We start from the raw sequence: 12,294 nt of genomic DNA on the forward strand, positions 1-12,294 counted from the left end.
GGGATTCAGACTGGGGCATCGGGTATTTCTATTTAATGGAACCACCTCTTTTCTCGTTCTCCACGATATTCCATCGGGAAATATGGAACACCCCGAACCCGAATTATGCAGTGTCTCAGTACGCAGGTCCCCTTCCAAAGTCTTTTCCATCCCCCTTTGTTGCCAAGATTCTCGACGCAGCTGTCCACCAGCTGTTTCTATACCGTAAAAGACCGAATATAAAAAAACGGCATGGGACAGGGATTACTTACCCAATCAAAGTATGCGACCAGGGATGCCTACCGTCCAATACCGACAAGCAACAAAGCGCCAGCTGACAGGATGATCTTGGCAACAAGGGGCGTGAATAAGACTTTTGAAGATCTTCGTATAATCGTCAGATTCTCGAACGGATATCTCGGACTCGACACTAGATTATGTAAATGTGGGCGGCTCGGGGCCACGCCAGGCAGGGATGGGAATTAGGAAGCAACGCTCCGCAATGCTGTGCCAGGGGATCTTCAACTTTCAACCAATCACCTTGCCGACTAGTTTATGATCTACGGATATATATGGCTCGATATACTACGTAGGGGGGGGTGTCACACACATCAAAAGCAATTACAAACCAGCACCTAGTTGGTTTATCTGCCGGACGGATGTGCAACAGCCGGTGTTAGTGGATTTAGCTGGATATTTGGTTGGCTCTGGAGGGTCGGTTCATTGCTTCTGGCATACTCATACCACGCAAACACAACGCCACGACTTGGACGAATGGGGGTGTTCTTGACCTGATCATCCAATTGTTCCCATCATGCTACTGGCCTTTCACGAAGGGGCTGGCTCGTCAGGCGATGTTGATCGTCAAGCCGGCACGCAAGCGAGCGCTGCAGGTGGGGCTGTGCTGGTGTAGCCAATGACTCTGGGGTAGCACCGTCAGCATCTCAAACGTGCACCAGCCCGTTCAAAAACGTCGATGGACGATCACCCTCCGAGGTATGGCGGGGGTAGATACCCCAGGTTGGCATGTGATTGGATCTGTTGGGGATGGAAGCAATACCCGGTTCGGCAATATACTCGAGGGTGCATGTTTCCGCCATCAGGAGAATTGAAGCACAGGTGTCATTATCCAGTGTGTATACCGTATAGTAAACTTCACCTCCAAGCTGGGCGGTTCAGAAGAGTTCGCACATTCTTTGCGATCGTCTGATTATTTCTTCATCCAACGGCTGAGCGTTAGGTTTGGGTTGCAGCTATTGAGAAACAATGGATCGTACCGATGGCGAGGGGGCGCAAGCGACTTTACTCGACCTTGACCCAAACATCTCACTTGCGTTTCTCGGGAAGGCATCTGCCCTGGGTGGAAAGCCGGCGCCTGTCCACGTCTCCAGGGAACAGCTTGTACTCGTCCACAATGCCGAGTTGACGAAGCTGGGGGAAACAGCAAGGGGCCAAGACCGGTCAAGAAGATATCGCTGTCTCTGGCCTACCCGCCTTCAACGGAGCCGCTCTTGGGTCTCGAAAAGGTGAATATATACATGTTCTGGGTACTGTAACCGAGGGCAGATGTACTAACTTTTGTTGAGCTCTACCTGAAAGACTTGCTTGTGGAGATGCACCATGAGGGTAAGGTCTTGGTGCTGAGGACGATCACAGAACGTTACCTAGGGGCTGGCGTCGTGGCCATCGTGGAGGATGAGAGAGGCGACGCGAATAAGCTGGCGATCTACAATCAAACCGAAGCCTCGACTCTGTCCGCTCTACCGGAAGGTTCCGTCGTGGCGATCAAGGAGCCTTACTACCAGTTCAACGGCGATGGCGATTTCATGATCTGCGTCGATCATCCATCTGACATCGTATTATTAGATGATAGACATCCGTTGGTACCAGGGGCTTTTCGCAGAGCAAGCAACAGGGATGGCGAGGCGACGCCAGCTGCATGGGTGAAAAAGGGGGACATGTCGTTCATCGGCAGTGACTTCACAGAGGCTTTGAGATGGTAAGTTAGCTGAATTAACCTGCTGGTGAGATAACTATTTCCGGACGCTTACGAAGTTTACAGTTACACCAGAGCATTGGACCTAATGCCCAAAGGGGACGAGGCCGCCATAACGAGCGTATTAGGCAAGAGGGCGCGGATTCATTTGTCGCTGAAATGCTATGATGACGCCATTGCCGACGCCTTGGCGTCACGAAACGGCAGTAAGAACGATTGGAGAGCATCTTTGGTGGCTGCAAAGTCGTGCAACCAGCTCCAGCGGTTCGGGGAGAGCTTGCAGCATCTCGAATCGGGCATCGCGAAAAGCCCGTCCGAAGCGGTCCTCAAGAAGGAGCGTGACAGGTGCCAGGCCCGACTTCTTGAAGCAGAGCAAGGCCGCTTCGACTTCCGTGCACTGTCTGCGGCCGTCAACCGCCGAAACGTCCACCTGGACGCCGCGAGTTTCCTGCGCAAGACCGAGGTGCGCGACTCGGCCATCCACGGCCGCGGCTTGTTCGCGACACGCGACATCAAAGTCGGCGAGCTCATCTTCTGTGAGAAGGCCGTTTGTCTCCCCAACGAGTACAACGTCCAACACAACGGCGCGGCGCTGTACGTCAAGCTCGTCGAGGCCTGCACCTCGAACCCGTCCCTGCACCGGGGGGTATTACAGCTGCACAGTGGCACCTACAACGCAAGGAGTAATAACAGCACCGACGACGACGCGCGCTCGCTCAACGTGGTCGACGGCGCACCCGTGGTCGACGTGTTCCTACTCGAAGCGATCCGCCGCGCCAACTGCTTCATGGGCCCGCACGACTCCTCCGCCGCGGCGGGCCCGGACTGGTCCATGGAGCGCGACGGCATGGCCCGGGGCATGTGGCCGCGGGCCGCGCGCGCCAACCACGCCTGCTGGCCCAACAGCTCCCGCGCGTTCCTGGGGGACCTCCTGCTCTCGGTCGCGACAGAGCCCATCCGCGCGGGGGACGAGATCACGCACGTCTACCTACCACCGCGGGCCCTGCCCGAGGCCCGCGCCCGGCAGTTCCTAGCATCGTGGGGCTTCGCGTGCGGGTGCCGACTCTGCGCGGCCGAGGCAAAGTCCCCGGCCTCTCAGCACGCGAAGCGGCACGAAGTACTCGAGGCAATCTCGGCCATGATCCGGAAGCAAGAGGAAAAGGAGAACATGAAGAAAAGGGCCGCCAATAGCAAAAATGCGCTCGCGCCGCCGCCGCCGCCACACTCGGCCCTGCGGACGGTGGAGAAGCTCACGCGCAAGCTGGAAGAGCTGCATGAGGAAGAAGTCTACGGTCCTCTGCCGCGCCTCGCCCTCGTCTGGCCCACCATGTGGCTGCTGACGGCGTATCACGCGATGAGGAACCACGCGAAGACGCTGAAGTGGGCCGCCCAGGTCCTGAGGAACTTTGGATTCTTGCAGACGGCGTCGACATCGGGCAAAAAATGGGACGTTTTCGACCAGGAACCCGTCGGCATCGCCACGTTCGAGGCGGCCAAGGCGCTCCGGCACGCTCGCGATGCGAACATGGCGCTCGGCCGGGCGGAGCAGGCGAGGCAGTGCGACGACGCGGCCAAGTTGGCCTGGCGGATCCTGGTCGGCTTCGAGCCCGAAGCGGAGGTGCAGACCTCGGACTGGATTGGGGACGAGTACAAAGGGGCGGCGGGCCAATAGTACATGCGGCGAACCTCACCTGTTTCGGGAATATTGGGTGTTTGCTATGTGTACTCACAGACGTATCTATATTATAAGTGTATATATGTATATATCAGCTCTATAGCAGGGGGGACTGACTCGAAAGGGCACGGTTCCAAAGAGAGAAAAACAGCAAGCACTCTTCTGAAAGCGTGTACATGAACCCATTGGTGCTATCATGCTGTTGTCATTTTTATTCATAGCTGTCTGCGTACGCCAGTGTTCCCAAATCAACCATACTCCGGCTCGATAAGTAGAATATTGCTCTCATGCAACTGCAAAAGAAACAAAGGCCGCGAGCGTCTACATACACCCACCCATCATTTCACAAGGGTACGCTAATCTATGTCTGCGTTCGACGGATCACTTGCGTCTCAGGCCCCTGGGTCGCACGTCTGACGTGCGGGACGACCTCCCGTTCATTTGCCTTCTTGGCCGAGGCCTTGACTAGCAGCGCTCTCGCCAACGCGGAGCTCCTCTTCCGGCACGCCAACCCCGACGCTGCCGGCGACGCTCATGCTGCTGAAAGCCCGCTCCATGCCCGCGCCCCCGGGGGCTCTACCTCGCCCGCCAGCGATGCCCGTGCCGCCTCCGCCCACGCCAGTCGCGCCGCCGACACCGCTAGTTGTTGTGCTCACACTCTCGCTCCTGACCCGTCCACCGACCGAGGCATCGCTGGCCCGTCGTTCTCGGACCACCTTTTCCAGCTCCTTGATCCGGCGCTTGAGGTTCTCGTTTTCGCGCTTGGCCGTCTCGAGCTCCTGGCGGTAGTGCGCCGTCTCTTCGTAGCGTAGGGTGGCCGGCATCAGTCCTGGGGACAGCTCCGACCCGGGCGTCGCGGCCACGCTGCCATGGGTGGAGATCTGCCGGCGCGGGAAGTAGCCGCCGCTGGCGCTGGTGAAGGAGCCGACGTAGTCGGAGTCGTGCCGCGAGAAGGGGTTCGGCGAGTGATTGCGGGAGGCGCTGCGGTGCGACGTGGTGCTGTTCTGGCGGGACATGGACATGGCGCTGCTGCGGTTGGGGTTGCGGGCGGCCTCGAGGGCCGAGGCGCCGCCGCCCGTCGAGTGCACGGCGGACAGCGGGCCCGTGACCGAGCCGGCGGCGGCGGCGTGGCTGAGACTGCGCGTGCTCGTGCTAGAGCTCGTCCGCTGGTGGCGCCGGTCGGAGCTCGTGGTGGGGAGGGGGAAGCCGGGGCCGGACATCAGGTGGGTGTCCACGAACGAGGTCGGGGTCTGGTCTACTGATGCGGAGGCGGAGGTCGAGGAGGTGTTGGAGACGACGGATGAGTTCTGTTGCGCACGCAGGATGGTGAGGTCTCGAGTGAGTCGGTTGACCTGTGGAGGAGCGGGTACTGTCAGTTCAACTCATTCGTGGGAGCAGATAGTGGGTACTAGGGTTGTATATTAGCATCGCCATGAACGTACCAGTAACTCTTGCTCCTGTTCCAGCTGTTGGTGTAGTTCAGCGGCGGTCAAGGGGCGCGGGTGACGGATGGGACCAGGACCCGTCTCGGCCGGGTCTTGTCGCGCCGTCGCTGGTGCTGGAGGCGGTGGCATGGCCATGGGCAGAGCTGCTGGATTTGACGAGGGAGCGGGTAGAGGTGGAGAGGGCAGAGACGTAGAGGATGTTCTCTGGTGGTAGGTCTGCTGGTTGGAGGGTAGGATGTTGAGTGCTGGCGATGTTGACGCGGGGGCGCCCGTGTGCTGTTGCTGCGCCTGTGACGCTGATGATGCTAATGATGCTGCTTGTTGTGGCTGCGTGGTAGACGTGCGGCGAGGGGTGGCGTAGGGAGACGCCGGGATGGAGTTGATGTCGGGCATGGCGGCGGAGGAAAGGAATGCAGGAAGTGGTTGTGGATGTTGAATATGCTGGCAGTGCGGACGACAGCCCTGAAGGGAGCGAGCTGGATAGGGAACCGAGCTTGCCGGTCCTGTGGTTTTCAATCTAACCTCGTTGACAATTGGATGCGGCTGGGATTCGGGGCTATTGATGTATCCTATCACACCACGCGCACGATTGGGTTGGGTTTGGTACTCTAGTTGTGTGTGCATGGAACTAGGTTAATCACTGTGATGTATAGAGCGTATATCATGAACCAAAAACAGCGTTGAGGGACGAGAAGATGACAGTCATGCAATCAATCAGTGGCTAAAGCCTCACATGCTCGCTCACTCGAGGCTGCATGGCTCGTACGATAAACAGCCTCACTGCTGTCTGCCTGGTGTATTGTGCCTGCCGTTGTTGATACACCCCTCGTTTCGCGCCATTCGCTGGCTGGTCCTGACAGCGCGGACGCGTTGAGTGGTCGCATGGGCACCCCATTGCTTGCTGGGCTGGGCGATGCGGGGTTGGTTGGAAATGAGCTCACCAGCCTCCATTCAAGCAGGCAGGTGGCAGGAGCTAGTAGTATTGTGGCTTGTGGCTCGTCGGAAGACAGCGATGCATGCGCCGCTGTGGCTTGCTGCACCAGCTTCGGGGTGGATGCTCCGGACCAGTACCTGCATTGGCCAGTCCCCACAACCTTATCACCGATAACAGTGCTGGCAAGCTCGCAACCTTGTATGACGTATGGGGCCGAAGTCCCTCCACGGCCCTCCCTGCAGCTGCAGCGGATGGAGCCCATGACTTCATGAGCGCTCGATCTGATGTCAATTTGCGATCTCGAGGGTCCTTTTTTATGGGAAACGAGCTGCCGCAGGTTGCACACCCACGGATTAAGCGCGTTACGGCCGCCTTGATTTGCTTTGCCCTGCCGAGCCGGAGAAGAAGGAAGAAGAGGGGCAGGAGGGACAGGATCCGACTAGTAGGTGGCAGGTAGCTAGCTGCGTAGCTGTACAGAAAGAACCCGTTTTGCTCTATCCGAATGCCCTTATTTAACCCGGGTCTCTCTCCTTCGTTCTCGTCATTCCATACTAAACCACTTCCATCAAACAACTCAACACTCTACACTCACTCCTCTACCAACCAACTGTAAGTCATGCCTCTGGACTTGACCGACATTATTCGGTCTCTTGTCTCTTGACGTATTCGTTCAGCAGCTAACCATCAACCAAATAGCCCACCAAACCCAACAAACCTACCACATCACATCACCATGTCTGCTCAAGAAGGCCGCCAGTCCCCTCCCCCGAGGCCCAGTCCGGCCGCCAGCAGCAGGATGCCCCCGGCTCCGGCAAGGGTACCGACCAGGTCGACTCCGGTAACAAGAAGAACGAGATGAACGACCAGCTCAAGGTACGTTGAGGACCACCGTCACACATATTTCCCTTCGTCCCTCGTAGCAGTGAATTTCCAAATACTAAACGTTTTCTCTGCAGGGTCTTTCTTCCAACCCCAAGGGCGCTCTCGATGACGCCGTTGATGCCAAGTTCAGCAAGACTACCGAGCCTCAAGCCAAGTCATCCTAAACCGCCGAAGTGGCGGATAGACAAAAACAACCGAAATAGTGTATGAGAGGGGAGGACAATGGCCATTCTGATAGAATACATGGCACATCGCTACGATCACGATGTTTATGACTACACAGGACACTCAAGCCTGTACACCTAGATTCCCATGATCAATAATAGAAGTTTTCGACTTCATTCAAAATGCATCTCCCAATCATGTGAAGTTACTCAAACTAGCCCCAGCCATGTACACGTTGAACTGAGTTTCAAGATATACATGTTCAATTGTGTACGACTTTCTGATGTCTGAAATCATATCCGCGTTTACGCTGAGTGCCCGTCACATCATTAATGAAGAAAAATCAAAATCAGAGGCTGAAGATCTATCTCCAAGACACATCACTTGGCATACTGTCACGGAAAATGATTTGGAGATGGTATAAAATTTAGACCAATCGTAATCTCATTGCAGAACGTCGTGGGAATCAAGGCAACTAAACTAATGTAGGTAAACAGGAACCACTACCCTCCATCGCTCGCTTATGCCTTCTCGGAACCGGGCTCCTTGGTAGGAAGAGGCCCGGTAGGGTCCAGAGGAGTCGACTCCGTGGTGCCAGCCTTGGGGCCGGGCTGGGGGACACCGGTAGAGTCGGTGGCACCTGTGGTGCTGGAACCCTCGGCGGCAGGTTGCTCCTTGCCGAAGACGCGCTCGAGGCCGGACGCCTTGTAGGCGCTGCCTCCGTGGTTCTCCTTCTTGAGGTCCGCCAGGCGGCGGGCCTCGGCGTGGATGTCCTGCACCTGGCGCGAGCTGACGGTGTAGAAGTCGACCAGCTTCTTGCCGGTGGGGGTGTTGCTGGCCTTCTCAAAGTACGAGCCGAGGCCGAAGAAGAGGTTGCTGGCGCGCTGGGTGATGCCGTAGGACTGGTCGGTGGCCTTGGCCTTCTCGGTGGCGTGGTACTTGTTGTCGAGGTTCTGGAGCGTCGTCATGAAGCGGTTGGTGACGCCGTGCTTCTGGTCGAGCTCGATACCGCGCTGGAGGGCGGCATCGCCGACGACGTAGCCGTGGGCGAGGTACTCGGCCAGGATGCGGCTGCGGGGCTTCTCTTCTTGCGTGATCTCGTCGCTGTCGCGGTCGGCGTTGGAGGCGTAGGCGGTGTCGTCGTTCTTGGCGTCCTCGGCAATGACCTCGATCTGCGAGCCACCGAGCTGGGTGTTGTTCAGGAGCTGCGCGGTCTTGGCGGCAGTCTCCTTCTCGAAGATGACGGTGGCGTCTTGCGTGCCGTTGGCATCGGTGGTGACCTTGAGGTCGGTGATCTTGCCGCTGTGAGGGCGCACGTTAGTAGGCTGGCGCTGAGATCGCGGCAAAAAGCCGAGTGTCAAGTGCAGCAGTGGGAACTTACCAGAAGGCAAAGAAGTCCTTAATCTCCTTCTCCGAGGTGCTCGAAGAGATGTTGCGGACATTGACAGTGGTGTTGGGCGCCATCTTGGGAGTGTTTGTGTATGCTTGATTGATTGAGAAGCGGGTAGGTAGTATGTAGGGGTCGGTTGGGGGTTGTGGAAAAGAGTAGGTATGTGGTGGAGAGAAGACAAGACTGATGATGGGAGGGGGTTTGGTTGTTTTTGTTTTATTGACAAAGGCCAGCTACCTGCTTCCTTATGTATCCATTATTCAATGCAGCATAGTGGAATGCGCTCGTTCCTTCCTCTACCTAAATTGCTACATGTTTGAAGTACATGGGAACGGTCGCCCATAACCTTGCTTTGGTGACGGGACCAGGACTGCCTGCCAGCCTGCTACGGGCTGTGATGCTTGGCATGGCCCTGTCGCAAAGAGGGGCAAACATTTGAAAGACAACCACGTCATTTCCCTCTCCCCTTTTTCGCGGGCACCTGCTAGCCTGTGGCTGCCTCCCCAAAAAGTGGATTCATCTCCAATTGGGGGGAGGGGTTTGCCGTCGTGTCGCCCGCCATCATCAGTTGCGACTCTTCGTCGCAAACCGCGGTGGCTGTGCTAGTCCACCTTGACCGGCGTCAGAGTCCTGCCCGATCTCGTCCATCTTGAAGACGCCATTCCAGTCCAATTACGGATACTTATCTCCTCCAATATCCCCAATATCCTCCAAACCTCCAAATTGCCATCCGCCGCTTTTCAATCGATTGCGCACGTTCAGATAAGTCCATGGCATTTAGGCAGGTAGCAGTAGGTTCGGGGCCGGGCTACTGTCCGGGCCGCCTGACAAGTTGAACCTTTCCACCGCCACCATCCAGACGCGTCTTCCCGGTACCACTCCACGCGGCCAATCTACTTGCTTATATTCACATGTGATTTCTAGAACCATTGGAAAGACTTGGACGATGTGGCTGGTTGGCAAAATCATGATAATATTATTAAAAATTACTTATACGGACCTAAACACGTAGGTAACCACTAGGAAATAGGTAGGATGTTCAGCCGCCTGAGGTAGGCAACTCCCGGGCCCAACTTGGCTAGCTAGCCCACGCCACGGACGACCCAGCCTGGCTTCCCATTCTCGTGCTGCCGCCCTGTCGGCAGCTTTGACAGCTGTAGCAAGGCGTCGCCATCTCCTTCTCCCTCTTCATCGTGGCCGCCTCGCTCCTCTTGGTCCTCTGTCTCTCGATGACTGCTGGCAGCTTGGTCCCCACTATCAGCGCTATGCAGATGACGGCGCCCGTTCCCGCCAGTCCAACCCCTGTCAGGAGCGCCGCTCTGTATCCACTCAGCACCCGCTCCTTGGTGACGGCGCCCCTCGTCACCTGCGCCTCGACAGTGCCGCCGATGCCTATCCCAATCGACATGCTGTAGTTGATCACAGTCGCAACCAGACTGGCCGCGATCCCCTGGTGCTTCTTGCTGACCGAGTTCGACAGGAGCAGGGTCGCGGCCGGGAAACTCATGTCCATGCCCCAGGAGATTACCAGCATGCCTACGAACGTCTGGCCCCAGTAGGTTTGGTCTTCGGGGACGGTGGCTATGAGTGCGGTAGATACCGTAAAGGCCAGCATCGAAATGAGCATCGCGACAGGCGGGCCCAGCTTGTGGAGGGCCATGCCGGTCGTCATGGACGCAAAGATTCCCATGGCCACTATCGGACTCATCCACCCCGTCGTCAGGAGCGGGGACAGGCCTTTGATGATCTGGAGGAACTGCCAGGTGTAGAAGGACCATATCCCGAAACAAGCCCAACCGCAGGCCACGGCGCCCAAGATCAGCGAAACCTGGGGCGAGAGGGCGTTGAGGGGGACGATCGGGTTTTTGGCATAGTGGCACTCGATCATGATGAAGATGCACATGAGAACGCCGCCTACAATCAGCGCCTCCCATATGCTGGGCTCGTTCCAGCCAGATATGTGCCCTTGGTTGAAGGCGAAGTTGACGAGGACCAGGGACGATACTCCGGCAGTCGCACCGGGAATATCGAGCTCGACGAGCCAACCCCGGAAGGTGTGCGGTCGTTCCGTTTTATTGGTAGCCGAAGGGATCGCATAGTAGCCGATGGTGGCAATGATGCAGAGGGTAAAGGAGAACGCCCAGTATGCCACTGGCCACCACAGCAAAGCAAAAGCACTACCCCCGCGGCACCAATGATGGATCCGCAGGGAGCCATGGCCGCAAACGCCGAAAACACCAACGACTTCTTTCGGCCCGGGGGATACGCTGTCCCTAGCAGTGCAATGGCATTAGGGAGACACATGGCGGCACCCATCCCTTGCAGGACCCGGCAGACGGTGAACAGGACGGGCCCGGAATAGTAGGCGGCGCCAGCAAGGCATGCCCACAGTGCCGACCATAGGAACCCGGAGAGGAATACGCGCTTGTACCCGTATACATCGCCGAGCCTTCCCGCGATGAGGATAAAGGTTCCGATGGTCAAGGTGTAGCCGGCTATGAGCCAGCTCAGCTCGGACGGGTTGGTGATGCCCCAGGTCGATCCGATCACGTGAATGATGGCAAGGGTCTGGCCCAGACCGGCCTCTGCAAAACAAGCTTCATCAGTCTCGTTTTCTTCCGGAGCTTCGTTCGGATGCTATACTTACGAGTACACAGCTGCGCCATGCATACGGTAGTCACGAAGAAGAACTCGTGCAGTTTGGACATGCCGTCGTCGCCGGGCTCCTCCGATAACACGGACCATCTCGGTTGGTCGTTGGCAACGGGCCTCTTCAGCTCCAGCGGTTCAATGGAAGCCTCCCGAGGAAGCTGCCATATTCTGTTACCCGATGTCCGACAGGTACTTCCAGTCCGGTAGTACGGGTGTTCCTCGTGATGGAAATGCGGCACGGCCGGCAACCCGATGGGGATCGTGTCGATATCCGGGTTCGACTCGTCCTCAGGGTATATGCTCAAGCTGTGGTTGTATCTTCTGTCCCTGGATGGATCGAAATTTCCATATATCTCGCTCTGGCTGTTGTCGTCGGTGCTGGCGCTCCAGTGCGATTCGCGAGGGTAAGCCATGCTTGTAGTGTTGTGCCGCCGGAACTGATGATTCAAAAAGAGTGGAAGAGTGGTTGGTTGACGAGCAAGGCCTGCAGAGCTCACTCACTTGAAGGCATGCGCTCTTTACTTTATATGCCACAGAACGAGGATTGCGCTCAGGGTCCTTGAGCGATACGAGCAGCAAGGTATCTCACTGCGGACCCCCGTATCCCTGTTTGCTTTGCTCTTTAGCCTCCAGGTATGCTCGCAGGACAGTTGCACCAGAACTCTGGAATAACAGCACCAAGTACGGAGGCTCCATCATCGCCCTGGTGATATGATACCCCAGGCTACCGACATGCGCGAAAGGAAGCGAAGCAGTTCTTCCCTCCATGTTGGTAAGTAGGCGAAAGCCATACACAACATCCACCGCATCCGCCGTAACCTTCTCATCACCATACAATAATTTGATTTTCACGGCGGTTCGTCAAATTTTGATGAAAGCTGGGTCTCCCTGGGTTTGCCAGGATTCCCCCAGCCTTTGGGGCTGTGACCTCGAGTCTCCTTCAGGCCTTTGCCGTCCAGATCCATCTGAAGTTACGCGGTTTTATTCTTCAGTAAGCATTCAAGAGAGCGTGGTAATCGCTCGTGCCGCCAGGGTTGCTCATGTTGCCCATGGTACAGGCGTTGCCATGGTTGCAGGGGCGACAGGTGTCGTTATGCAGGAGCGGGATGTTGCTGGGAAAGATTGTTTGCTTCACAGGAAGGCTTTGGCCTCCTCCGCGGCGGAGATGCACGTCCC

General features: G+C 57.0%; 5 protein-coding genes across 5 annotated transcripts; 2 read left to right on the forward strand and 3 right to left on the reverse strand.

Annotated features, from left to right (window-relative positions):
* Positions 1–1,245: 1,245 nt before the first annotated feature.
* Positions 1,246–3,647, forward strand: PG986_000853 (uncharacterized protein; the record flags this gene model as incomplete). Its single annotated transcript, XM_066837075.1, has 3 exons — positions 1,246–1,456; positions 1,546–1,978; positions 2,042–3,647. The coding sequence occupies 3 exons, from the start codon at positions 1,246–1,248 to the stop codon at positions 3,645–3,647; spliced, it is 2,250 nt and encodes a 749-aa protein (XP_066705968.1).
* Positions 3,648–4,087: 440 nt separating this feature from the next.
* Positions 4,088–5,488, reverse strand: PG986_000854 (uncharacterized protein; the record flags this gene model as incomplete). Its single annotated transcript, XM_066837076.1, has 2 exons — positions 4,088–5,002; positions 5,093–5,488. 2 exons carry the CDS (start codon positions 5,486–5,488, stop codon positions 4,088–4,090), a joined length of 1,311 nt encoding a protein of 436 aa, XP_066705969.1.
* Positions 5,489–6,645: 1,157 nt separating this feature from the next.
* On the forward strand, positions 6,646–7,075 carry PG986_000855 (uncharacterized protein; the record flags this gene model as incomplete). The annotated part of the gene is made up of 3 exons (XM_066837077.1): positions 6,646–6,674; positions 6,779–6,902; positions 6,986–7,075. The coding sequence occupies 3 exons, from the start codon at positions 6,646–6,648 to the stop codon at positions 7,073–7,075; spliced, it is 243 nt and encodes an 80-aa protein (XP_066705970.1).
* Positions 7,076–7,597: 522 nt separating this feature from the next.
* PG986_000856 (uncharacterized protein) lies at positions 7,598–8,540 on the reverse strand (the record flags this gene model as incomplete). The annotated part of the gene is made up of 2 exons (XM_066837078.1): positions 7,598–8,378; positions 8,458–8,540. 2 exons carry the CDS (start codon positions 8,538–8,540, stop codon positions 7,598–7,600), a joined length of 864 nt encoding a protein of 287 aa, XP_066705971.1.
* Positions 8,541–9,544: 1,004 nt separating this feature from the next.
* Positions 9,545–11,531, reverse strand: PG986_000857 (major facilitator superfamily transporter; the record flags this gene model as incomplete). Its single annotated transcript, XM_066837079.1, has 3 exons — positions 9,545–10,617; positions 10,659–11,051; positions 11,114–11,531. The coding sequence occupies 3 exons, from the start codon at positions 11,529–11,531 to the stop codon at positions 9,545–9,547; spliced, it is 1,884 nt and encodes a 627-aa protein (XP_066705972.1).
* Between the last annotated feature and the right edge of the window lie 763 nt (positions 11,532–12,294).

This window comes from Apiospora aurea (genome assembly GCF_038362705.1).
Source record: "Apiospora aurea strain CBS 24483 chromosome Unknown utg000001l_segment0_segment0, whole genome shotgun sequence".
Classification (NCBI taxonomy): Eukaryota; Fungi; Ascomycota; class Sordariomycetes; order Amphisphaeriales; family Apiosporaceae; genus Apiospora; species Apiospora aurea.